Source organism: Cynoglossus semilaevis, chromosome 2 (assembly GCF_000523025.1).
Source record: "Cynoglossus semilaevis isolate Cse_v1.0 chromosome 2, Cse_v1.0, whole genome shotgun sequence".
Classification (NCBI taxonomy): domain Eukaryota; kingdom Metazoa; phylum Chordata; class Actinopteri; order Pleuronectiformes; family Cynoglossidae; genus Cynoglossus; species Cynoglossus semilaevis.
Window position 1 is genome coordinate 18,551,278 of NC_024308.1, and position 25,513 is coordinate 18,576,790.

General features: G+C 41.3%; 2 protein-coding genes across 2 annotated transcripts in view; one reads left to right on the top strand and one right to left on the bottom strand.

The window, feature by feature from the left end:
- LOC103399996 (methyl-CpG-binding domain protein 3-like) overlaps positions 1-25,513 on the top strand; it is an 844,757-nt gene that overhangs the window by 639,092 nt on the left and 180,152 nt on the right. The gene's annotated exons all lie outside the window — the stretch shown is intronic.
- lrrc52 (leucine rich repeat containing 52) overlaps positions 12,842-25,513 on the bottom strand; it is a 14,510-nt gene continuing 1,838 nt past the window's right edge. The window contains exons 2-3 of the mRNA XM_025052418.1: positions 24,935-25,448; positions 12,842-14,353 (exon numbers count right to left, since the gene is read on the bottom strand). Coding sequence (XP_024908186.1) covers positions 14,013-14,353; positions 24,935-25,448 — 855 coding nt within the window. The 3' untranslated portion in view covers positions 12,842-14,012. The remainder of the gene's footprint in view (positions 14,354-24,934; positions 25,449-25,513) is intronic.

Genomic DNA, 25,513 nt, shown 5'->3' on the forward strand with positions numbered 1-25,513 from the left:
ACTCTAGGTGTGAAAGAATAATTCTACTTCCGCTCCACCCTGTTGGGTGGGGCCTTGGGGTCCTTCAGTGTGGAGCCAGACTGGGCTGCTTCAACACCACCATTAAAAGGTATGAAAAGAAATGGATTGAAGCCGTTCACAGGTATTGACAAAGGAGTGAGTGACACCAACTGGACAAATCCAGTACAGGATTGATGGAAAAAGTTTTAGAAGTGTAAAGTTTATTGAATAAATCAGCAGTTGAATTTTAAAATGTAGAAAATGATGGCTGCCTTTTCATGTTGAGAATTTTTTTTTTACCATATTGTTTTTTCAGAGCCTGTCCTGCTCTGCTGCCTGTGCTGCGTCTGACGTTTTCTGTTCGTTATCTCTCAGCGTAGCCCTCTCCTCACCCTCATCTACCCTCTGTGCTGTTCTGTCTGTCTGTGTACTGAATCAGCGTTTCATAACAGTGTGCCGCAGAACAGAGAGTTAATTATACTCCCACAAATACTCCAGCTCTCCCCTTTTCTCCCAACATCGCTCTGTCTCTTTTCTTCTTTATCTCTTTTTATGCACGGCTCATGTCCCATCATCTGACATTTCCGTTTCCGCAACATTAGGCGTCCGAAGATTCTCTCTCCTGATTGGTCGCAAGACATAAATTTGCAGTTAAGTTAAATGGCGATACTCTTCCAAATCTTCGGGATCATGTAACTAACATTTGAAAGGAGCGCTTAGGACTGTTTGGGCAAATTAAGTACAAATTAAAGTTGGAAGTCAGTGTTTAAGTGAGTCAGTCAGTGAAATAAAAAGTCCACCAGCTGAAAAGCTTTGTTCCCTGCACAACTGACTGAATCAACTTCAATGGACATGAAAAAGAAAAAAGAAAAATAAATAAAGAGGAGGAGACAAAAACACAGTATGAGGTACATTAATGAAAGCAGAATTTATGATGACAAACGTGACTTCAACGGTAAAAGAACAAAAACATGACGTTACATTCTGTTCTTTTGCTTTTTGTTTGTTTGTTTGTTTTCCTTTAATAATTCCCTACTCATCAGCTTCATGAACGCATTTACCGCAAGTTACCACTGAGGTGCTCTGAGCAAGGCACCGTCCCAGAGGTGCAGAGGTCACATTTGGTTGTGTGCAGTGTCACAATGACAAGTAGTTGACTTTCCTTTCCCATACTCCATCTACAGCTACTCCACTCACTCTCACTACAGTTTATTCACTTTGAAGGTCTTGGCACGTTGCCTTTCTTCAAAATGTTCTGCTCCTGAAGTATTTTTTGTTTTTGTTATTACCTAGAGACAAGAGCAAGAGGAGAGCGTGGGCTACTGTATGAGTGGGAGGAGGGAAAGACCAACACACACAGAAATGTTCGCTTTACAACCGAGTGGCGGAAAGATCGTTCACCTCTGTGCTAATACACAGAGCTCCATGTGTGCACGTATTACCCAGATCCTCATCAGTTGTCTTGGATTAGCATGTTTAACTGGTCTCTGCCTCAGGTTTCTTCTCACAGCCATTCTCTGCTCAGCCGTGGTTGAAAAGGCAAATGTTTGGGGACATGAGTTGTTGACCGAAGGAGTAAGAGAGTGAAAGGGAAGTAGAGGACGGTCCAAATGATATAACCCAGGTTTGCTAGCAGTGGAGCGACGCTTCCTGAGCTGTTGATACGGACATAGACTACAGGTGTGCTCAGCACTGTTTTTGATGGAACGTGTCAATACTGTACAATAGTTCTGATTGGTTTAGGGACACTGCATTAAACAAATTTGGAATTTCTGTCCTCTGTAATGCTGTGTGGATTGGACTGGGAAAGAAAACAGGGAAATTAAACTCTTCATCATGTTGCACTGTTGTTTGATTTCATTTTTCTCAAATTTCTTTCCTCAGTGTTGTAATTTCCCAGCCTGAGATCAATGGTATGTCTTTCTGTATTCTGCATTTATTTTCTAATGTTTTTTTGGGCTTGAAATCCACTGGTGTGGATCCAAATGACATTTTGTGTCCAAAAATGTCCAAATGACATTTTCTCCATTCCACAAAGAGAGCTGAAAGAGAGATCCTATATCAGGTTATATGATCAGAAGAAGTGATCAGTTATCAATATGGAATAATTCTGAATTAACGATGTCATAAACACCACGTGTCACCTCTTACTATCGTCTCTCATTGGTCGGATTAACAAATTATCAGACCAACAAAATAAGAAACCAGAGTTCAGCCCTTAACCCTCAGTCCCTTCACATGCGAAAGAAAAAGGCTCTCATTGACTTAATTAGCAACATCACGGAGCGAGACACTGACGGGCAACATCCACGAACGTTCATGTGGCGCAAAATGCTGCGAGCTGCCTTCCAGCTGTCTACAATGTCTACACATCACATGCAAATGGAGTTTCCACTGAGTTGTAAAGCTGCGAGAGCACAGCTTTCATTTGGTCTGCGAGAGCTATCGTTTATACACACACACACACACACACACACACACAAAGATAGTAACTTGTTATTGTGACACAGCACACAACCAAATGTGACCTCAGCTTTTAACCCATCACCAGTGACAGGTGAGCAGTGTGGTGTCATGCTCAGAGAACCTCAGTTGTAACTTGGCAGCTGGTGGACTCGAACCCTAACTCTTCCAGACCCAAATCCGCTTCCTTAACCACCACTGCGACATCAATTATGGATCAGTTATGTGGAATAAATACATTTTTAAACATAAGTTATTGTAATGGTAATTAAGAATGATTAATTAAACTTGCTTGTTATGACAAAAAAAAAATAAGAAAAAAAAATCTGTATATTCCTCCATATATATATATATAACTCCAAATAACTAACACAAAAACTACCAAAACACAAAGATAGCACTTTCAGAAAGAGGAGTGGCTTTCTCACTCCGATTGATCACAATTAACCTTCTCAAGCCAAACAACCAATCAGTGCATGGCTTGCAATCCCCGACTGTCGCTGCTGCCGCGGCGGCCTCTGTGGATTTGTCTCACATGCTGCCTCACATGAGCTAATTTATATCCATGCATTAAGTATTACATCACGGCTGCCAATGAACTCTAAATCTGCCTTTTACGTGAGATTAAGTCCTCGCTGAGGCTCCGCCTTCAAGATTAAAACGTCCGTTACTCCTCGCCACTCACTCCCTGCTGCATTTATGGAGAAAACAGTTGTGGAGGGAAACAGTTAAGTCAATCACTGAGGCTTTCTGACAGATGTCTACCTCCGGCCTCAATGTGTCCTTCATTTTTTTGCTCCAAACATTTATGTAAAATGCTTAAGCTTTATATTGTTTATTGTACAGTTTCAAATAACTAAAAATCACTACTGAGGTATATACAGTACAAAAATATCCATGTTTCACCGTGTTCACAAATGAGTGATTAAATGGAATTTTGTCAAAGCCTGATTTGATCTGATAGCTAACTGAAATACATCGCTGAAAAAACACAAAAAAAACAAACAAACAAAAAAAAAAAACCAGAAGAGGCAGCAGTGTTCGCTTTCAAATGCTCGGAGCTCAGCATTCCTCGTTGGCCCCCACTCAACATTGCACTGGGAAAACAGTGAAAGTCATTAGGCTCCGAATGACCTGCTAAAAAGAGCAATTTTATTTCAAACACACTTAGGCACCTGTGGGAGAGATAAAATTAGCAATTTATATAGAAACAATTATAGGCCAGGGCAGTGTGTGTGTGTGTGTGTGCGTGTGAGAGAGAGAGAGAGTGTGTGTGTGTGATTGTCTTCTTCGCTCCGCTTGGTTATGGTTGACACAATCTGAAATAATGAACCAATATGACGCTCTCCTGCCATGCTTCAGTGCATTTGTTTCATAAATAGAGCAGGAAGAATGAGCTCAGCTATGGGGGGCGCTGCTGAGAGAACTTGTATCTACATAAAAACAAACAGCCACTGCTACATTTGACTGACAGGTCTTGTCAAAGATTCAGTCAGTTGATTGATCAGCCTTAAATAAAATGAAAAACACTTGTCAAACCCAAGGCCCGCAGGCCAAATCCAGCCCTCGGCATCATTTTATGAGGCCCACCAGAGCTAATCAGTCCAGACTATTGTCTGGTGCAATGGTCAATTTCTGCATTTGTATAATATATGCATACATAATATATGCAAGTAATGTGTAAAATACAGTAAGAAATGTACATATTAGCAAATATGCTAATTATGCATATCCTCCCTGTCACCTCATGTTTTCCAGATACTGTAGACCAGGGGTACCCAACACCTGGTTTGGGGACTGGTGCTGGTCCATAGGTCAATTTGGTACCAGGCCACAGTAAAAAAATGTACTGTACAGTTTCACTAATTTACTTCGTTCCCAAAATCCAGTCATATCCCTTTACTTTTTCATTCAAAGATAATCTGTCAATGTTTCAGAACAACAAGTCATTCAGACTCTGATACTAACAGAAGAAAGTCTAAAACTGGGGTGTCAAACATATGGCTCGTGGGCCAAAACCGGCCCAGTAGGCTGTTCAGTGCAGCTGCTTGATGAATTGTGAAAAAAAAACATAAACAATTTGTGTTCAGGAATTTTTGGGGGGGAAGTTATATTTGATTAAATTATATTTATAATTATAATAATACATATCTAATATAACTGTACTTCTTTGCATGAAAACAAAGGGCAAAAACATGGACTTATTGTTATTGATATGTAGTTTTTTTAGACCTGAAATTTTACACATATATATGTAATATATGTATATATATATGTAAAACTATATATATGTAAAAAATATATATATGTATATATATGAGTTTCCTTAAATGCAGGTTCTATTTATATGCACTAGCTGCAAAACAAGCAGTCATTGTTTTTTTATTTTATTATTTCTCTTTTTAGGTCAGCAGATGTAGTACTGCCTGCTGAAAGTGTCAGCATAATTACAGAGCAAAGAACCAGGAACTCCTGCACGGAGAATGGGAGCTCTTTGTTTCAGACCAAATTTAAGAAACTGTCTAAAAAGTTACCTCAGTGACCTGGTCTGAAGGTGATAGACAGTAGAAAACAAACACAGAGACATACAGTACAGAGTACAAATTCAGAAATCTAAACCATCAACCATCAACCATCTCCCTCTCTCTCTCTTTCCTCTCCTTTTCTTCTCATCTCTTCTGCGACCCTCTCACATATTGATCCAAAACGAACATTTTTAGCTGCAGCCTCCAGCTTAATATGCGATTCTGGTATTTACTATGGGCTTTTTCTAGTCTGTTTTTTTTTTCTTTTTCTTTAAATGAAAGGAGCGATGTAACCCACCGTTGCATCTGATGTGTGTCTATTTGGAGCCTTTACCCCATTTTTGACCCAAACCGTGCTCAAACGGACCAGTAGAGGGCTGACAACAGAAGGTTGTTCTTCATGATTCATAGGAAACATAAACATCCCATCATCATCATCATCAGTCATAGACAACAAAACTGAAAACTGCTGGAAACTGCTGACAGAAACTCGGTTTTCTGATTTGCATGAAAGAATGGCGACCCCTAGAGTACACCTTTGTAATTAGAATAAAATACAATAATGGTTACAAAAGCCTGAGCATGTGTTAAGGGCCTTTTTTTTATATATATATGATTTTTGCTGGAAACATCAAGAGAGTATGATTTACCAGCTCTCTCTTTGCGATCTATTGGTAGACCCCGACCTACATATTGGACACCACAGTCTTTAGAGGACATGAAGAGTAATTACGAAGCATTCATAATGTCAAGATAAACATTATATAATCTCCCGAATGAACACCAGGTGATTGGAAAGGGTTTTATGAGTAATTTGTCATTTTTGGGTCGTTTTGGGAATAGGTCATTTTACTTTTACATTTAGACCCAAGAAAGAAAGAAAATTGCGAGGGCGTTATCATGCGACGCAAAATGTGTCTATAAGCATCAAATGGATCGTGTTGCAGACTGGATGTATGACTCGTCCCTTTTTTTGGATCAACTCATTTAAAGTAACTAAGTAACTTTACTCAAAGTAAATTTTAAATGAAGTACTTTTTTACTTTTACTCAAGTAGATTTTTTTAGATTTACTTTTACTTGAGTAGAATTGAATCAAAATAAAGATACTTTCACTTAACAACCTTTTGTTGTTAGCACAGAGTTGGAATTAAACCAGCAACTAAACGAAAGGGTCGTTACGTAATCTTAAAGCTAGTTTGTAATCTGAAAGAAGTTCAGTTGTTTCCCTCGGCTCCGGGATGTAGCTATCAAAACACGATTCTAACTCTCGACGAAGACACACGGAGAGCGAGGAGGAGAATGAAACGGAGAGAAACCGCGACGCGATGATGAGACCTCATTAAGACTGCAGTGATGCAAGCCTGCGCTCACTCAAGTGCTGGTGTGTACAATATGGCAAGCATACTCTGTGTGTGTGTGTGTGTGTATATATATATATATATATATAGAGAGAGAGAGAGAGAGAAGAGATTGAGGTGTGAGATTCTCATCAAAAATGTCCAAATTGGGAAAGGGGTCAGTTAGAGCCATAACGGTGAGCGGCCAGAGGGGAACCAGGGCATCAGTGGGGAACGACGGAGTCTCAGCGTGGTGACAGCTCTGTCAAAAGAAGGAAAGGTCACACGTCTGACTCCAGAGTGACATTCTATGGGACATAACTGTGCTCCTGACAGACGCTGGACCCATTCGGGGACACCTGTGTTTGGCCAGATCTGCGTCAGGATTTTACCCTTCAGTTAGAGGGGTGGCTGAGTGGGTGAGGGCGGGCTCCTCCAGGGGGCAGTTCTGTGGTAATGAGCTGCTGGTCTCAGAGGAAGAGCAGCTTTATAACAGGAACACTAAACTTCTATTCTGAGGTTTAATCTGAGGCTGTTTAACCTTCTCGTGCCACTCAGCGCCGTCTCTCCCTCTGAAAACCTGCCGAACGCACAGGGACCATGACCTCAAATACCTCTGGTCATGTAGGAGCTGAGAGTGAGAGTGGCCACGAAAGTACTTCCAACGTTTGCTTCTGATTTGTTCCTACATGTTTAAAAGTACTTGAAGTCCAGGTTTCTGAGAATTTACAAGCGAGGTGAACTGCTATTGGCTGGATTCGGACCTCAGGGCACGTGTATGAGTGTGTTTGTACATAGATTATATATATATATATATATACAGTATATTGCAATTGTACGGTCTTCATCCATATGTCTGGATCTTATCAGAGGTTGTCAAACATACAGCCTGCGGGCCAAATCTGGCCCGCCAGGGTATTCACTCGGCTGCTTCCTGTGTGTATTCTATTAGTATTGCATGTCGTTACAAACAAAAAAAATATGTCCGCACACCTCGCTCAGGATATTTACGTAACAAGGGCCAGAAATTGACAATTCCTAAAAACAATATTTTAAGTTAAATCCAAATACTTTTAACTACCAGGTTTGTGAAGGTTACCTATATCACCTGCATGAGTTACCAGCTCTTAGTCAGTCCTTCATAGACATGGAAGAGCAATTAACAACCTTAAAAGAATGAACTACAATGATGCAAAAAAAAAAAAAATCTCATTCACAAAAAGTAAGATTTGATGTTTATTTGTTTACTTCCCTCAGTCTCTGCTTTAGGTATTGACCAATAACACAGTACTTCACAGCACTAAACAGGCCATATATAATATATATCATATATAATATATAGAGAATATAAAGTGGTGTGGTTGCTCTCCTTTGCGGCGTGTTACTTGCCTATTTGAATTTCTGACTAGAAGTCAGGGTGGCTGCACTGCAGTATAAGACCAGGGCTGGATAATAGGATTTGTTCAGGATGTAAAGTTAATAAAACAAGACACTCATTTTGAACCACCAGCAGAAGAGCTGCTGCAGTGATAAAAAAAACAACAACAACAAAAACAAAAACCCTGAGAAAATAAATAGAGTTGAAATAAAGGTTAAAAGTTTCTTTAGTATTGACCATATTTGGTCGGACCCAGCATCTCCATCTCCATCTCATTCTCCTTTTTCTCCCAGTCCCTTATATTCCCATCTCCAGTGCCAGCGTGTTGGCACGGAGTCTAAATCAATCACCTCTCTCCCCTCCTTCTCTCCATCCACACATTGTGCTGACAATGTAGAAGCACGTTTTTCCACCTCGTGCACTGAACCACACAGAAAGAAGGTCTATGGAAAATACACACTGGCAGAATGGAACCACGGTGCATTCAAATCAAAGTTAAACCAGAGTCTAGTACTCTAACCAGTCAGATGTAGATTACAGGAGGTCTCTGCTCCGTTTTGTGGTTACGTTGCTATCGCTATCTATCTAAAGGGTCAGTTATATGTTTGACTTTAACCCTGTAACCCCTTGTCTGGTTTTCCAGTACCAGGAACGTCGTAGCTAACGTTAGCTCTGTTTTGTTTGAAGTGATGCAGCTGTGGGACAACCCTATGTTGAAATATTTGCAGGGCTCTAGTGATTCAACGGTAGGTTTCCAGATGGTTCCACATCTGAAACCACCCAGTCCCCAAAAGAAGTTGATCAATAATTAAGTGACTGACTCATTGTTACAGCCTTTCCCTCTGAACACTCTGTTAGCCTCTCGACGTGCTGACATGCAGGATATTTTACCAAGACTACCTGCACCTAAAAATAACAAAACAACAAAATGTCCACATTTACCTTCAAGACTGCTGTGTTTTTTGTGTCATCGATAAGTTTCATGGATTCTTATCCACGTTTCACAGAAATCCCTCAGTTTTGTCTTGCAGTGTTGCTTTTGCTTCTGGACCTCAGCGTTCTGACTGTAAACTGTACAACATTTCTGTCCGTCTGTAATGTTATATACCTGAAGGCTCCAGGAGCAGTGGGATTAAAGGCTGCCAGTGCTGCCAGTGTAGTGATGTGGATCAGGTGGCAGTGCGATGACGTGGAGGAAGGAGTGAAGGAGCTAGTGAAAAGCCGGCAGATGGAGGTTGTACACAATGAGGGGTAACGAGAGTAAGAAAGGTTCTAAATATTGGAGAGGGTGAAACACAACAGATTTTCCTCTAACCCTGCTCTAGTGGACTGCATCCCATCGGCCGCAGGGGTATTGAATATTTTGCAGACAAACAAAAAAAAAAAATAAGGTGACCGTTGCTTCGCCTGAATGACCAAGCGAGATATATATTGGGTATTCTTTAAACAAAGAATTATAAATATATAATGTTTTTTAAAGTCTTAAAAAACAAATAGTAAAAGTAAATATTCTAAAACTCAATTATCGGCAGAAATCATCATCTATTTTTATCCATTATCCACACAATACTGGAGGTCAAACTAATGGTAAAAGCTGGTATTGCATGGTCGATATCAGTTATAATTCCACCCATATAAACTACAATACTTTTGTACATTTTATTTTATTATTATTATTAATAGTTAATTCGATTATGATTGTACTGGCCCGGCCCACTTGACATCTAATTAGGTTGACACCTCTGGTCTAAATCTCACCACTAACCACAAACATTAATAACTAGTTCCTAAGTTGTCGGTGGCAGTAAACAGACATTCCCCTGGACACAGTAGCCGCCCGCTGTAAACAGGAAGTTTTGCGTTTCTGGATATGTCCGAGTATGGTATGCAGCTGTGAGTTAACACTTGAGGTTTAGCGGCGCTCCTGTAGGTCACATTATACGGATGCGCCGTAACGTGAGGAGGACTGACACAGGGGTCCGCGCGTCCTTTAGAGCCTCTATGCCCTCTTGGCTTTGAACGTGTGATCTGTTAATGACAGCATAAAGATTTAACTGATAATTTATAGGGGCAGGTGCGTGCGCGTCATCATCGCGCGAGGCCTGATGACAATGTCAGATGAGGATGGATAAGAGGGAGCAGCGACGCATGGTTAGAAACCTAAAAGAGGAGTGTTAATGATCTGCAGCTCTGACTTTAGCTGTCCTTGAATTTATGATTGTACTGGCCATTAAGCCTCTGCGTGTGTGTGTGTGTGTGTGTGTGTGTGTTTGTGTCGGTGAAAATAGAGCCTATTCTCTCGAGGAAGCAGCACATGTAGTGTAGCGTCCAACACCAGGGATGCAGCTACTTAGAGAAATTAAGTTCAGCCGCCAAACTTGACATTTTTGATTTGTTGAGAATACAAAATGTACTCTACTTTTTAGCAAGTAGAACACCAATATTTTTAACCAATGACATTGTTAGGCTTAGGCTGGTTCTATTTGTAGATATGTCCCTTAATAACCATATTAAACCCCTAATACAGGGGGGTCAAATATACGGCCCGCGGGCCAAAAACTGCCCATTAGAGTGTTCAATCCGGCCCACTTGATGATTTTTGAAAATATAAATAAATACACAAACACTTCAGGATATTTTTTGTTAAAGTATTATTTCATTAAATATGAATGAATAATAATAAATATCTAATAAACTTGTACTTCTCTGCATGAAAACAAAGGGGAAAAACATGGCCTTATGGTAGTTTATAATTTATTTTGGTGTGATTGTACCCGTCTGGCCCACTTGATCAGACTTGATTTAATTAGGTCGCATGCGGTCCCTGAACCAAAATGAGTTTGACACCATGCTCTAATAGGATACACAAATAAACATTCACCATCACCTGGTTAACCTCCTAAGTCATCTTTGTCTATGTAATTAAATTAGTTAGGAAGATCATGACCCAACCATCTATACCTGGGAGTTGGGGGCCACTGATGAACCTGGCATCTCAATGGAAGCTACATGTGTGCCAAAAGTGGCCCACGAACCAGGAGTTTAACCCCCCCTCCGCTCTATTCTCTTTGCATCTGCGTCCAATATCGTGGTCTATTACCTTTCAGCCCCTCATCTGTTTTCATGATGAGTGGGACTGAAGCAGCTCAGAGTAGAGGAGCGAGAGAGTTTGAATATGTGTGTGTGAGCTCATAAATCACTCATCCATGCTGCTCACAGAGATGCTCTGCGCACACACACACAAACACACACACCCAGAGTCACGCGTAGATGAACACGTAGAGGACTTACTTCCACCCTGACAGCTGGCCTATAGACTGAAGCCTGTATGTGCACAGCGTTAACATGAGGTCAACCAAGTGAGGCCTCCAGTGGTATCATGTGGCAGCATCAACATGAGCAGGAGGCCGACTCCATTACAATGGCCACGGTTTTGATGGGAAACCACCGCCGCTACTTAAACCACCAACGACGGTTCGACGCGGCGATGACGTCAGAGGGAGATTTCACCCAGCTGAGTTGAATATTTTCACTCCGATTCCCCTCGAACCGCATCCACTTATTTGCAGCTTCTCCTCTAAGGGTCCTTGAAAAGAGCTGGAGCTAATCACTCCTGACCTTAGACCACATCACTGCACCACTGAAGGATTACAGATGGAAAAAAACAAACAAAAAAAAACACATTACCGCTATCTGCCTTTCTCTGAGCCAAGGGAGGGCGATGTAGTATCTGCAGAAAACACACAAATCGTAGCTCAGATTTACTCAACAATCCATCTCCAGCTTAATCCTGTATAGCAGGGGTGTCAAACATATGGGCCGCGGGCCAAAAAATGCCCGCTAGGGTGTTAAATCCGGCCCGCTTGATGAAATTTGAAAATAAAGAAAATATACAAACACATCATGTTGAGGACATTTCTATATGTTGTGAAATTATATTTCATTCAATACAAATACATAATATTATTATTGTTAATAAATAAGTGTAGTATAAGTAACAGTATAAACAAAACATAGACTTTTTGTTATTTATTATGATTGTACTGGTCCGGCCCACTTGACATCTAATAAGAGTGTATGGGAGAGTATGGCAGCCAATCACAGGTGAGAGTGGGTGAGAACAGGGTAGACCACCAGGTCTAGATGAGACGCGTACTTTTGTACTACATAAATGCCACCAGCACACATTTAGAAACACTGCTAGTTTTACTTTATTTACTTAAAATAAAATGTTCCTATCCAGATTTAGATTTTACTCCTGATACAGAATTTAATGAGTAAATGGACTCACGGTTGAACAAGATCACATCTTGGGTGATTATTTGCACCCTGTTTTATTCACTCTGACATGGTGGTTGTTATTGCTGGCCTTTCCCAGCTGTGTATCACAGAGCACTGATCGTTTCTTTGAATTACCGCAGGACAGGGGTCGGCAGGTCAGTCTGGCCGCAGGCCGAATATTTTTTCAAGCCAATACATGGCGGGCTAGAACAAAACACAGAGACCGACCGAGTTATTCCGAATAAAGGGTCCAGTCTGAACCAATCTTATCGGCATGGGTGGCACAGCACACTGTGAATGAGCTGGTACCTGGTTCATTATTATGAACGTTTGTGTGTAAACTAACCGTGTAATGGAGTCTTATCTACGCCAACAAAGATTTGACATACTTTTATTCTGACAAATTAGCCATTATCCACGCCTTCCAGAAGTAGGCTAGGTAGCATGTTGGTGCTAAATGAACAAGTCAACCTTTTTATCAGTGAATGAAATACAGAGGCAAGAGAGGAATCAATTGGTGCTGTGGATGGAAGGAATAGCGCCCCCTGGGAGATAACAACTTTCATATTAAGTCAATTCCAAACTTGTTTTATTAATAACCCAACTCATTTTTCAATTCATTAATGAACGCCACACCCGCCGTCGACAGAACACACTGCACGTTTGTGACAGCCATTTACTCTTGACATGTGGGAATACATTCTCTACTTCTGCCAATATAGCAAAAATGATCATTCCATGGCGCACCTCGAAAACAATACCATCTCAGAAAGTATGGTGCGATACCTGGGCCTGTTTAGTTGAACACAGCACTCATTTACCGGCAGAAATTGAAGAAAGACACGACATCTGGAACTTTGTCTCTTTTTTATTTTTTATACTTATCCACTGTCACTTCATGGAATAGTATTTGATCGTTATGCCCGTCACTGCCACGTCGACAAATGAAGACACATTATCTGCAGCGAATAAATAATAGTTTTCCGACTAGCTACGTTCAAATGGATCATTGCCACGGTACCCCTGATTATCACGTTTGGGTGTGACAATGTATAAAAATAGCAACACAAAGCGAGTAAAAAATAGAATGAAATGAGATTCTCAAAATCATCTGGACGGCCGGAGGTCAGAGGCCGTGGGTCAGTTCTGGTCCGCGAGCTGCATGTTGCCAACAAACTGCTGTAGCATTCTAAAACCCACCATTTGACAGCACTTACTGGACGCTCTCGTAGCTTTTTAGAGCAAAAAATTCAACTGGAACATTTTTTTTTTTTTGAACTGATTCTGTATAACATAAGCGGTTTGTCACAGCTGGGCGATTTACAATATGGATAACTAGTGATTTTAAATGTGTGTTTCTAAGACTAACTCAAACCAATCAGCGGTGACTAACTGTTTGAAATGCATTGCCTCGGGGCATTTAGAAAAACACACATTTGCGATGACACTTCTTTCATTTTATTGTAGCAGAACAGAGACATCGCTCTCCCTGAGACCCTAATGTCTCAGGTGTGTGTGTGTGTGTGTGTGTGTGTGTGTGTGTGTCTATAATCATCATTTACAGTGTTACTCAAGAGCACTTCAGTGTGCAGGTTCATCCACCCACTCAGGGAATTCAGGTCCTTAAAGTACACTATCCATGTGCTGAGACGGGTATTGTGTTTTCTTTGTGTGTGTGTGTGTGTGTGTGTGTGTGTGTAAGACTGTGTGGGTTATTGCTTTCAATACTCTCAGAGGTCATTCTGTTCTCCTGAAGTGAAGGCATAGTCATTATTGCTGTATCTGTCGATCATTATTTCCGTCTCGTTCTCTCTCTGTCTCTCTCTGTCTCTCGCTCTCTTACATACACACACATACACACACTCAAAAAGACTTACAGCGTTAATAAAAAGAAGATTATATTTCCATATCTAAATCTCGGCTCCAGGAGCGACAGTCAGACGGAGTCTTTGGTCTCAGAGTCCTGTCGTCGCTGCTTCCTCCTCCTCCTCCTCTTCATATTTTGTCCCTGGTTTACATCACCATGTCACACTTGCATGCCAGGCTTACTCAGATCCCCATTTCCCTGGTCCCCTCCTCCTCCTCCTCCTCCTCTTCCTCCACCCAATCCGCCCCTATCCTCCTCATCGTCACTGTCCAGCTGCTCGCTCTTACGCTTGGTGTAGCGCTCGTACAGCACCATGAGCACTCCCATCACCCACGCCGACACTGTGCCGGCCGAGAAGATGACAAAACCGATGGCGATGAAGAAGAGGTAGTCCCAGTAGCCCAGGCCGTGGTGGCAGTCTGCTCGCAGCTGCATGCCCACCTCCGACAACCGCTGGCCCGCCAGCTCCGGGGGACTGTAGCAAACTGTCTGGCCTTCATCTAGAGGATTGAAAATGAAGAGAAGAAAAATAAGTAGGAAGGCATTAGACTAGGCTACTGATTGTGTGCCCAACCCCTGGTTCGTGGACTGCTACCGGTCCGCAGGTCATTTGGTGCGTTTACTTAATTTTTATGAATTCACTTTATTCAAAGATATTCCAGTCTTATCCATTAATTTTTATTAAAAGGTAATCTGGCAATATTTCAAAATAATATGTCATTCAGACTCTGATGCTAACAGAATAAAGCCCAAAAGATGTTTTATTTTGAAAATGTAATGATCCGTCAACACTCGGCACCTTGCTACTGGTAATAACGGGTGCTACTGGCCAACCAGTCGGAACAAAAAAGGTTGGGGGCCGCTCAATTAAGTAACTCAGTTTGAAGTGAGCCCAGAAATGAGAATGTTGTAGCACAGACTATCTGTGGCTAACTATATCAACACGTTTTACAGCATGTCAGTCTGTGAGCCAACCGCACGAAGACGCAGCATTTGTTAAAACGACTGTCTCCTCGCAACTGAGAGGTCAACAATCTGTGACATTTTACGTGTTTACGTGCAGCATGTGTTTGTTCTGCTACAGTGGCTTCACAGCATTAGCATTTACATTAGGGTTTATGCTACGTATGCTAATGTTATTAGTTATGCTAATCATCAACACAGTACTTGTGTGTGTGTGTGTGTGTGTGTGTGTGTATGAGCCGGGCTCTTAATGCGTAATGGCATTATCAGACTCCAGGGGAATTCAGCTCACATTATTTGCTGTGCTGTATTAGCGCCGTACCCAGGGGGTGAAAAAAACAGCACCTTTTAAGATAAACAAATGTTCAACAAGTTGTGGAAAGAAAACTCACAGAAATGCTCCGCCGATCAAGTAAGAGATGATGACAACAGTAGCATTAGCATTAGCATAGGTTCAAGGTACAAGGCTGAAACAGCGCAGATGATGAGGTCATTGATGACATGTACTCTATGTTGTCCGCTAATCTTTGTCTACAAGTCCAAAACCTCAGAGAGAAATGCTTTTCTGTGATTGGTCGGCTGTAATTCCTTCTAATTTATTCATCTAGAACCACCGGAACAGGTCAGGGTTGATGCTGGACAGTTCAAAATTCAAGCCTATGATGATATTGAAGTGTACAATATTTATGTTTTTGGACGAACCACCGGAACAGGTCAGGGTTGATGCTGGACAGTTCAAAATTCAAGCCTATGATGCCTATGATGTGTACAATATTTATGTTTTTGGACTGTTTATAATTCAGACCTATGAATTAACCTATTAGTGATTATCAATTCCTATTAGTTTTCTGTGACGTTCCACCATCGGCTGCTTTGGTCACAAATGATGGGAGGCTCTGATGATAAGATTCCACCGTGACTTCATTGACCTCATTATGCAAAAATCCCCCTCAGGAAATAATTACATTAATAGAATTGGTATTTTCTGCACCAGAAAATGAAACCACATCAGAGAACCTCCCTCAGATGGGACAGAGTTTCCCCCTCCTGGTATTTATAAACCACATGGACTACAACTGTACATAACTCCACTATTACAGATGGGGGAGGCGGGGGGTGTCTTATTAGTCTTCCAGCAGGTGAACAAAAAAAATACCAAAGACATTAGGTTAAACAAAAACAAATGTGAAAACCTGCACCCCCAGGGTCTTCACGTTTCCCGACTCCCGAAATATAAATTTAGGACATTTAAAATCAATTAGGACTCCTGTGAGACACCGTGAGTCATGTGGAGTCCCTCAGACCAGACGGACCGAGGAGAAGGACGCAGAGACTGAGGGACGTGGCAGAGGACGCAGGTACAGCTGGCTGCTGTCCTGTCCACTGATGGCTCACTCCTGCATTAAACAGCATTACAGTTGAAAAGAATTGGATTTTCACACTTTTAATATATTTGCCAAAGGGAATAAACAAACGTTTTTTTACATATTTTTGTATATTATTAGTGTGTTTTTGTAACTTTAGCCCAATCCAATGTATGGCGTACAAATTGCGAATGTAAACAAAGCCATCATCGGTGAATAGCATCGCGTGAAGATGTCGTTCTAGTTAAAAATTTTAAGGTCAGCGACGCCATAAATCCAGAAAAACAAAAACGGAGCATCCCTCTCATAACAGCGACAACTGCCACGAAAAGAGGGAACATTTTTTAGATTAAACATCTCATTTTCGCAAAATTGAAAAGGGCACAGCACGTAATCCTAGCTGTTGGCCAGCGTGTATAAATACGCCCTCTAATGTCAGGGAACGTCCTTGTTTTAAATGACGTCTTATTGTTCAGCTGAGGTGAATTAAGGAAAACAAAAACCGAACTCATGAGTATCGGCTGTTTATCACTTTCAGACTAGCCCTTTAATAATTTTGGCGACATCACCTTCTTTACATTTGACCTTACATTCTTTACTTTTGATATTTAGTTTGAAGTCTAAGACGTTTCCTCACTAACACCCCAAAAGAAACAAGTATTAGATTTAAATAAAATATGTATTTATGTAATCATAATAAAAGACTGTGGTATTTAACAGAATTTAAAATCCTTAAAAACTGACTCGGAACAACACGCTAGGTCAGTTCTCAAACTTTTTTGGCCATTTTCAACCTCCAGCTGCTCCTGTCGCCCCGACAAAAATCCTAAAAATTTACATTTCAAATGTATTGAACAACCAAAACGTAACATCATATTTTGAGAATGAATCAATAACAGCAAATAACACAGTTAAAATAGTAAAAAATAAAAGTGCAGTTGTGACCTCAAACATTACGACCCTCTTGTCGTGTCTAAATTCCCCACCAGCGGGGCCCGCCCCACAGTTTGAGAAGCACTGTACTAGGTGGTTGTGGAGGTATTCTGCTGAGGAACAGCGTTGTGAGGTCTAACTGTCACTAACAGTAGTGACAGTTTCTACTCCAGCTTCAAAGCAGAAATGTCAAAAGACTTGATTGGTCGTTAAGACCAACTGTAAAAGTCAGGTGAACGTTCAGGTTTTTCAGGATGACAATGAACTCAATGTGTTCATAAAAGATTCATGGAAGAGACAGAGAGATTAGCCACCGAACACAAGAGAATTCGTGACTGGCTCCAACAATCAGAGATAAGAGGAAATGATTTCAGCTTCTACACGACAACACAGACGAGCACAGAAATGATTCACTTCTCCTCACAGCGTCTGCTCCGTCCACTCTCGGTGGTTTCTTACTCATCCCCAGCAACCAGACTAGAACATTTTAGACTGGAAATTTACACATTTCTTTTCAGTGTTTACACAAATGTTTATTTCCAGTTTGCACATGAAGTGGAGCTACAGTGTTATTGAGTCTAGAACAGGGGTGTCAAACTCTCACTCAAATGGCTTGGCTGGCCGCCATTTTGAGTTTGAGTTTGACACGTATGGTCTAGATAAAGTATTTGTCTTTTTTCTCAGTACTTAGGTTTCTGCAGTCACCCAATCAGAAAGAGGTGATTAGGACAACATCATTCAGGTGTGTGTGTGTTTACGTGTGTGTGTGTGTGTGTGTGTACGTGGTCCCAGCTTGGCATTGACACTGTCAGAGAGTCAAGACTTTGTTACCTATCTGTCTGAGCAGCTGGCAAGATAACGCCGTTAAAACTTTTCTGACTTCTCAGAAACTTGACTTGTATTTTTTTCTCCCGAGTTTCTGCTGCTGCCGAGGGTTCACACCAGGTTCTCCGAGTCTGTGTGGGTTCTCTCCGGGTGTTCCTGCTCCCTCTCACGTTACATAAATATGCAGATCGTGAGAACGCCTCTCGAATTTACCACGGCTGTGAACGTATGTGTGAACTGCCTCCTTGTCACGACGATGCCCATTGTCAGGTGGTCCTTCGCTGTGACCGCCATCAACAGTAGAGGCAGTTTATGATGGATGGAGTTTGAATTAAAATTAAATTTTACACCTGTGGTGTCAAACATACGGCCCACTGGCCAAAACTGGCCCGCTACGGCGTTCAATCCGGCCCACTTCATGAATTTAGAAAATAAAAATAAAACACAAACACTTCATGTTCAGGATTTTTTTTTGTAAAATTATATTTCATTAAATATAAATAATAATAATAATAATAATAATAAATATCTTCTATAATTGTACTTATTTGCATGAAAACAAAGGGGGGAAATGTACTTATTGATATTTATAGTTTATTACGTTATGACCCTTTTATGGCCTGTGAAACAGAGTAATTCTGACGCCCCTGGTTTACACAGTACTTCATATAGTACTGATCTTTACTCCCCTTTTCCTCCTAACAAGATTTTTGATCCTGCGGCCGACAATAATCCCTTTGCAAATGGCAGCGGTACTTCACAGTCGGAACATTTTGAGATGTAAATTCCACTTCTCCTGGTGAGGGTTAGGGTTAGTGTCTGAGGTGCAAGTTATCTCCAAATGTTTAAAGCTGCTTCTACACTGCGAGATTTACATATGAATAAAATGACTTTATTACTGCACATACTGAAGTATTACTTCTCATGACTTTACTTTACTTGCAGTGCCTTTCCAGTGAACAAGACAGCATCGCTGAATTTGTTTTTTGATTTATTAATTTCTTCTGCTGTCAGTGAAATCCGTCTCGTTAACGTTAATGCTAATATCATGACAGCTACAACGGAGTGACAGTCTTTATACAGTGACTCCTAAAGACCCTCTCGTTAAGTCTGATTAAGTGAGTGTCAAATCTGACTCCAATCAAATTCCCCTAATGATATTCTCCTCCCCAGGTATTCCTTCTCACACCCTCCAAAAGTGAACTGAGACATGAAACATAAACATTTCACAAACTTAACCACTGCGGAGAAATTATTTCACCAAATCTAATCAAACCCACAAATTTAAAACATTAGAATTCATATTTAAAAAAATACTTAGACGCGTATTTGTCACCAACGAGGACGTTACTAAGTAACAAGAGCAAGTGTAGTACAAGAAAAAAGAATTTCATTTATAATGTTAACAAAGGCAGGAAAAAGACAAAAATAAGTTCAAATAGAAATTTACTGTCAACTCCCCCTTTCATTAATTTAATAACGCTCACCTGTTTCCTGTTTCTATTAGCATCTATAATGTATATGCGCACATACACATACATATGTAAATATAACATATATATACACACGCATATTGCACATGTTTTGTTTCACTTTCCTTCAATTTCTCCTGTTTGTCCTGATTCTTGATTCCCTATGGTATGGTGTCAAACTCAGGCTCGGGGGCCAAATCTGGCCCGCAGTGTAATTATATTTGGCCCGCGAGATCATATCAAATGTCTACTAGAGTTGGCCCACCAGTGTATGGCACCTATATATACATATATAATCATATCCGAGACATAATAAGAAACAAATACCACTGATGTGTTCCAGATTTAATGTTTACACAAAACTACAATTTGTTTCCATATGAAAAGATTCTACATTACATCTATGGAGAGAAGGGAAAATTTGCCATCAATTACGTTCCATATGGTCAATTCCATCTGTGACAACATAAAAGAGAGTGTGGGAAAATGAGAGAGTGAAGGTCAGACAGCTATAGCGCTCTCTGCCTGCTCCCTTTATCACTGCCTCTTATCAGTCATGCTCTCTTTCTCACCTCTCACTGTTCATTTCCTCCCTCGGAGGTTAACATTTATTCTCCCTCCACGTCTTCCCGTCAGACTTTATCAGTCTCTCCTTTTTCTCCTTCCCCAGCCTTCCCCATTTTTCACTTCTGCTCTGTCATCTTCATCCTCTCCGTTCGGATTTGAAATTCTCTTGATGTTTGCTCGGTCACGCGCACGTTAAACGTTTCAGTCAGATCTGCGGAGCTAATGTGACTCTTCAGATGTTGGCCATGAAGTATCAGGCTAAGAAAAAGGGAACTTTGTGTACATAGTCTTTGTTAAGAGATGATGAAGAGTTGGAGTTCATTTTTAATGCTGGCTTACCTCTGCACTGTCTCTGCACACAACAGCCCTGGGGTAATTTGATCAAACGACTCTGTCGGTGTTCGCGTAGGAGGAATTTTTGTATTTGTGACAACCTGACCAGAACCTGACTAGAAGATACCAAGATCAAAGGTGTCCACACTTTTTTGGCCTGGTAGCTACTAGTCAAATGACCTGGTACTGGTTAAATACATGTAGCTGTAGATACACTGGTATTTTGGGTACTGTCCTTTATAGGAATTTGCTCCCCCTAAGGTCCACTGAGGTAATTAGGACCTTCACAAAGTTCAACAAAAGGTAGCGATGTTCTCAAAATGTTCTAGAAGTTCGTTTGAATTTGTTCTCGACACATAAAAATATGGACAGTCTGCTCCACATGTAGGTCGCTCTGCACCGGTTAGCTTTGAAGAATCGTTCCGGATAAATAAAGCGTCTGCTACCAGCGATAAATAAAAGTTAGAATTCCATGGTTATTATTTTTCTAAGGATCTGACTGGCAGCAATGGGGCTCGGATGATTGGTTACTGTTCTACAGGCTGTCGTTTATCGTTTGCAATTGATGACTGTTGGACATTAATTTAAATTTCTTTTTAATTGACCCCTGGTTAAAACCCCTCTCCTCTTTCTCTTTTTTGTTTTTATGAATTATTAACTCTTGGCCTCCACATGCCCCCCCTCCCCCCCCTTGTTTTGGCTCTTCGCCTGCAGAGCTCGTCCAGGACTTTGACAAACAGGAAGAAATACTCTCCACCCGCAGCAGCGGAGCCACGCTTCCACCGACTCTTCCACCTTAGGACAGGCCACATAAATTCTCACTATTTAGCCGAAACCCCTTGTCACAAGGACCGGAGGTAAATATCAATAAACTCAAACACCATTACACCTGGAAGGAAATATTATACTCTGTGTTGTTAGAGGATGTTGCGCTGCTTTGGAGTGAACAGTGTGTCAATATAGAGGAGGAATAATTCAAGGAGGGCAAAAAAAAAAGTGTATGGTAATGTGAATACTAAAGCCAAGGCACGTTTCATTTCAAACGTGGACATTGACTTAATTTAAATGGAAATTATCTACAGCCAATTATTATTATTCAGATACAACATCTGAGTCTCTACATACAGTCAAATGTTTGGGGAGTTTGTTCCCCAGATTACGAGCACAGAAACTGCCCGCCGGCTTCCCTCTGCTGGGCTCTGACCCTGGAAACACAGAGTTAATCTGTCCCTGATGAGCTGAAGGTCGTGGTGCTGCGGACCCTAATGTACCTCTAACAAGTACTTAGGCTACTCAGTGGCATGTAGACCAGTGACTATGCCTCAAAAGCAAACAGTCAGTGGGCTCATTTGAAAAACAAAAACAAAAACAAAAAGTGTTTGGCATGTTTTTTATGTTGTGAAATGAAACGCTAACAAGCTAACCGAGGTGTGTGTTTGTTAAATTCCTGATTTCAATAACATTTCTGTTGTGTTAGGTTTAATTTAGTAACCAATTTAGTAATAGAGCATTAAAAAATCATTTAGAAACAAATTGAAAGTGTTTCTTCTGTTATTTCTTCCGTTATTTTTGTAGCTGTTTAGCTATTAGCTCATTAGCTTCTGGCCTCAGTAGACGAGCCTGTTAACGATATTCTGTTATTTTGAGTGAGAGGACATGGTCATAAATGAACAAAAATAACAAATTCCTTGCCTTGTCAAAATAAATATTAATAAATAAATAATGTGGCATTTTGGCCCAGAGGCAATGTCTCTGTCATTGGTGTGGAACCCCAGGGTTCACCTCCTTCAGGGGGGTTGGTACGGTGCAGTGTGATTTGGGTGGCGACTGCTGCCCCCGCGACCCGGTAACGGATAAGCGGATGAAAATGGATGGATGGATGGATAAATAAATAATAATAAATATACAAAATATAAATTATAAATATATTAGGCCATAAAAATGTAAGCTTTAATTCCAGTGCCCCTAGAGTTTGGAGGACTTGACTAAATAAAGACTATGCAAATGATTCATGTTTACACTGAGATATAGCGACGGCAGGAATCTTAGTCCATTTGACTCACAGGCCTGCAGCCTTCACAGGGCATTCATGACCACACACACACACACGACCCCCACACACACACTTGACCCGGTTCACTCAGTTGAAATGGTATCCTCTGGATGTTTGAGTGACATATCACTATATTCACATCTATGCCAGACGGAAGGTGTTCACTTCAACCTCCTCCGGTCATGTACGTGGTAGACTTGTGTAACCACGGAGACAGCAGACAAGCAGCCCACAGTTTCACTGCCACCAGAAGGGTTCAAACGAGTGCACAGTCACGGCTGTTTATCTGTGTGTTTCATGGAATATTTACGGACATTCTCCTCTTTTTTTGTTTGTGAAAATGTCTGAGAGAAAAGACAAAGACAACATATTGGGTCTGAGTGTAAGAGTGTGTGGTTCCGTGTGCGGCTTGTTTGTGCGCTAGAGTGTAAGTGTACTTCAGGGTGTTGTGAAAAAAAAATGGGGACATAAATTGGATTTTTTTTTTTTAATGTAGGGCACTTTCTTCTCCGAGTGGACTTCTCGGTCACAGGCTTTCTGACAAAGGGATGGTAAGTGTTTTAGTTTTTATCAAACGGTCGCTGTCTCAGGTACTGAACGCAGCCTCGAACACGATGTGCATGCTAACTGTACATCATATCTCTGCTGCGAATGAGGGCATAAATAATCCAACAGATTTACAGGAAATCACCTGACAAAAGGTTCATCGTGTTGATGTTGTTTTTCCAGCATGCTCCACCGTTTGTTTAGTTTTGACCTTTTGTTGATAGAATTCTAAATAAACCACTAATCCACACAAAGGTTTGTTTAAGAAATCTGCTGTCTTTTAGATTAGCATAATTAAACCTGCTGGTACATGTGTGTTACACATGTACACATGTTGTTTATTAAACCTGCTGGTACATGTGTGTTACTTCAACAAATGACAAGAGAGATATCAACAACAAAAATACACCTACTATTTTCCCCCTTTTTAGAGCCTTTGTATACAGTATATGTTTATATTTATATATATCTATATATATATTTATATATATTTTTGTAACATTGACAGATTATCTTTTAATGAAGAAAGTAAAGGGATATGACTGAAGTCAATTAGTAAAACTGAAATACTGTGTCTCACTGCGGCCCAGTATCAAATGACCTACGGACCGGCACCAGTCCCCGAACCAGGGGTTGGGGACCCCTATATATAAATATATATTTATATATATCAAACAATATTGTTGTGCCTTGTGTATCGTCTTGTTCCTCCTTTGTGCACCCTTAAGCCGCTTAAGAGCTTAGCTACAGCTGATAAAGGTCCGTGTTTATGTTTGGGCCATATAAAGTTCATTGTAAAAAAAAAAAAAGAAAAAAAAAGCTTTACATCTGAGGTTAATATAGTGCACTCAAACAGGACGGACGAGGCTACAGTCAGAACGTGTGTTTAGAATGCTTAAATTACTAACGCCTTTAGAGCTTCTCAGTTAGCATCATGGATCATGAATTACCTCCGACTGTCATCGTTCGCTACAGTATGTGATTTTACAGATCTAATTGAATTGGCCTTCATTTACAAATGGACCAGCTGAGACCCATGATGGGTTTATAAGTAGGTGTAACACAAGGCATCCAGTCTACTGGAATGAATGTGAAATATTATTGATACCTGAAGGGCAGAGTAAGGGCACTGGGTTACAGGAGCGAGGTAATGAAATCGGGGCAGTCGCCATGGACCAGAGTTGCTGGACATCCAACTATGGGTTTTCTGTATGAACGCTACATGGTAGAAAATGGATGGATGGAGGTGTCTGTGTATATCGTGCTGACACGTGACGCAACTTTTTTTTTTATTTATTCAACTTATCTTCAGAGTGACCTTCAACTCAAGGACAAGTGAAGTGAAAACATTTGGCTGTCGATGTTTCGCCCGACTGATCTTTAGCTGTTAGGAACGATGAAAGGAATTGTTCTTTCTAAATGCTTTTTCTTTGTTTGTATGACCGGTCGGGGAACTTCTTCTGCGGCTATTATTTACAAAGGTGACCCCTCCGTCTGTGCACAGGTGAGGTGAGTGCACTGGCGGCATACAGATATTTTATATTGTATAAATCCAATCTTCCAACATCCTCAAAACATTGACTTTGGTGACGGGTCGAGACATTTCCCGGTGGATTATTTTACAAAAAACACTCATGTCTGAGCATTCAAAATATTGATCAGTGGTTAAATTGGTTGTGTTGACATTTATTCTTAGAAAACGACACCCCGATTCTAAAATCAGAGTCAGAGATGGCAGGATTTTTATATTTGGTAGTGACCACGGTGACCTGTGACCAAACTGATCAGAGATCAAGTTAAGGACATGGTGATGGATGGATGGACAGATCGATGGATGAGGTTTGTGAAGTTTGGCTGAACTAAACGTTGCTTTTGGAAGTCGTTCAGAACCTGAAACGTTTGTGTTTTAAAAAGGGGAATTATTTTACACTCTTTTCAGATTATTGTTGAGTGTGTAGAGCTCTGCAGAAGAGCCCACTTACATCTACTTGTTTTTTTTCCCTCTGCTACTTCCAGACCACTCACCTTGAAATTTGAAGCCCTCTATCTGCACCCAGAGACACAGGTCCTCCGTGTCACAGTCACACTTCCACGGGTTACCACTGAGGCCAAGGGAGCGCAGAGCAGGCAGCGCGATGAGGCCGCTGATGTTCAGGGTCGTCAGGTTGTTTCGACTCACGTCGAGCACCTGCAGCGCCACGTTCTCCGAAAAGGCATCCGAGTGGATCTCGCCAAGACCGGGGTTGTCCGTCAGCCTGAGCATCACCAGGGACGCCAGAGGTCCGAAAGTCCGGTCCTCGATCTGCAGCAGGGTGTTAAAAGACAAGTCCAAGTAGGCAAGTTTGCGCAAGTTCCCGAATGTGGACTCTGAGATCTCAGTCAGAGAGTTGTTGCTGCAGTCCAGATACACCAGATCAGACAGGTAGTTGAGCTGCAGCGGCGGCAGGTCTCCAATGCGGTTGTTGGAGATGATGAGCTGCCGGGTGGCCAGCGGCAGATCATTGGGAAACCGAGTGAGCTCCTGTCCGGCGCACTGGACCACGAGCTGGTCGTCGCACACGCATCCGTGCGGACAGCCGGCCGTGAGCGCCGCCGACCGCGCAC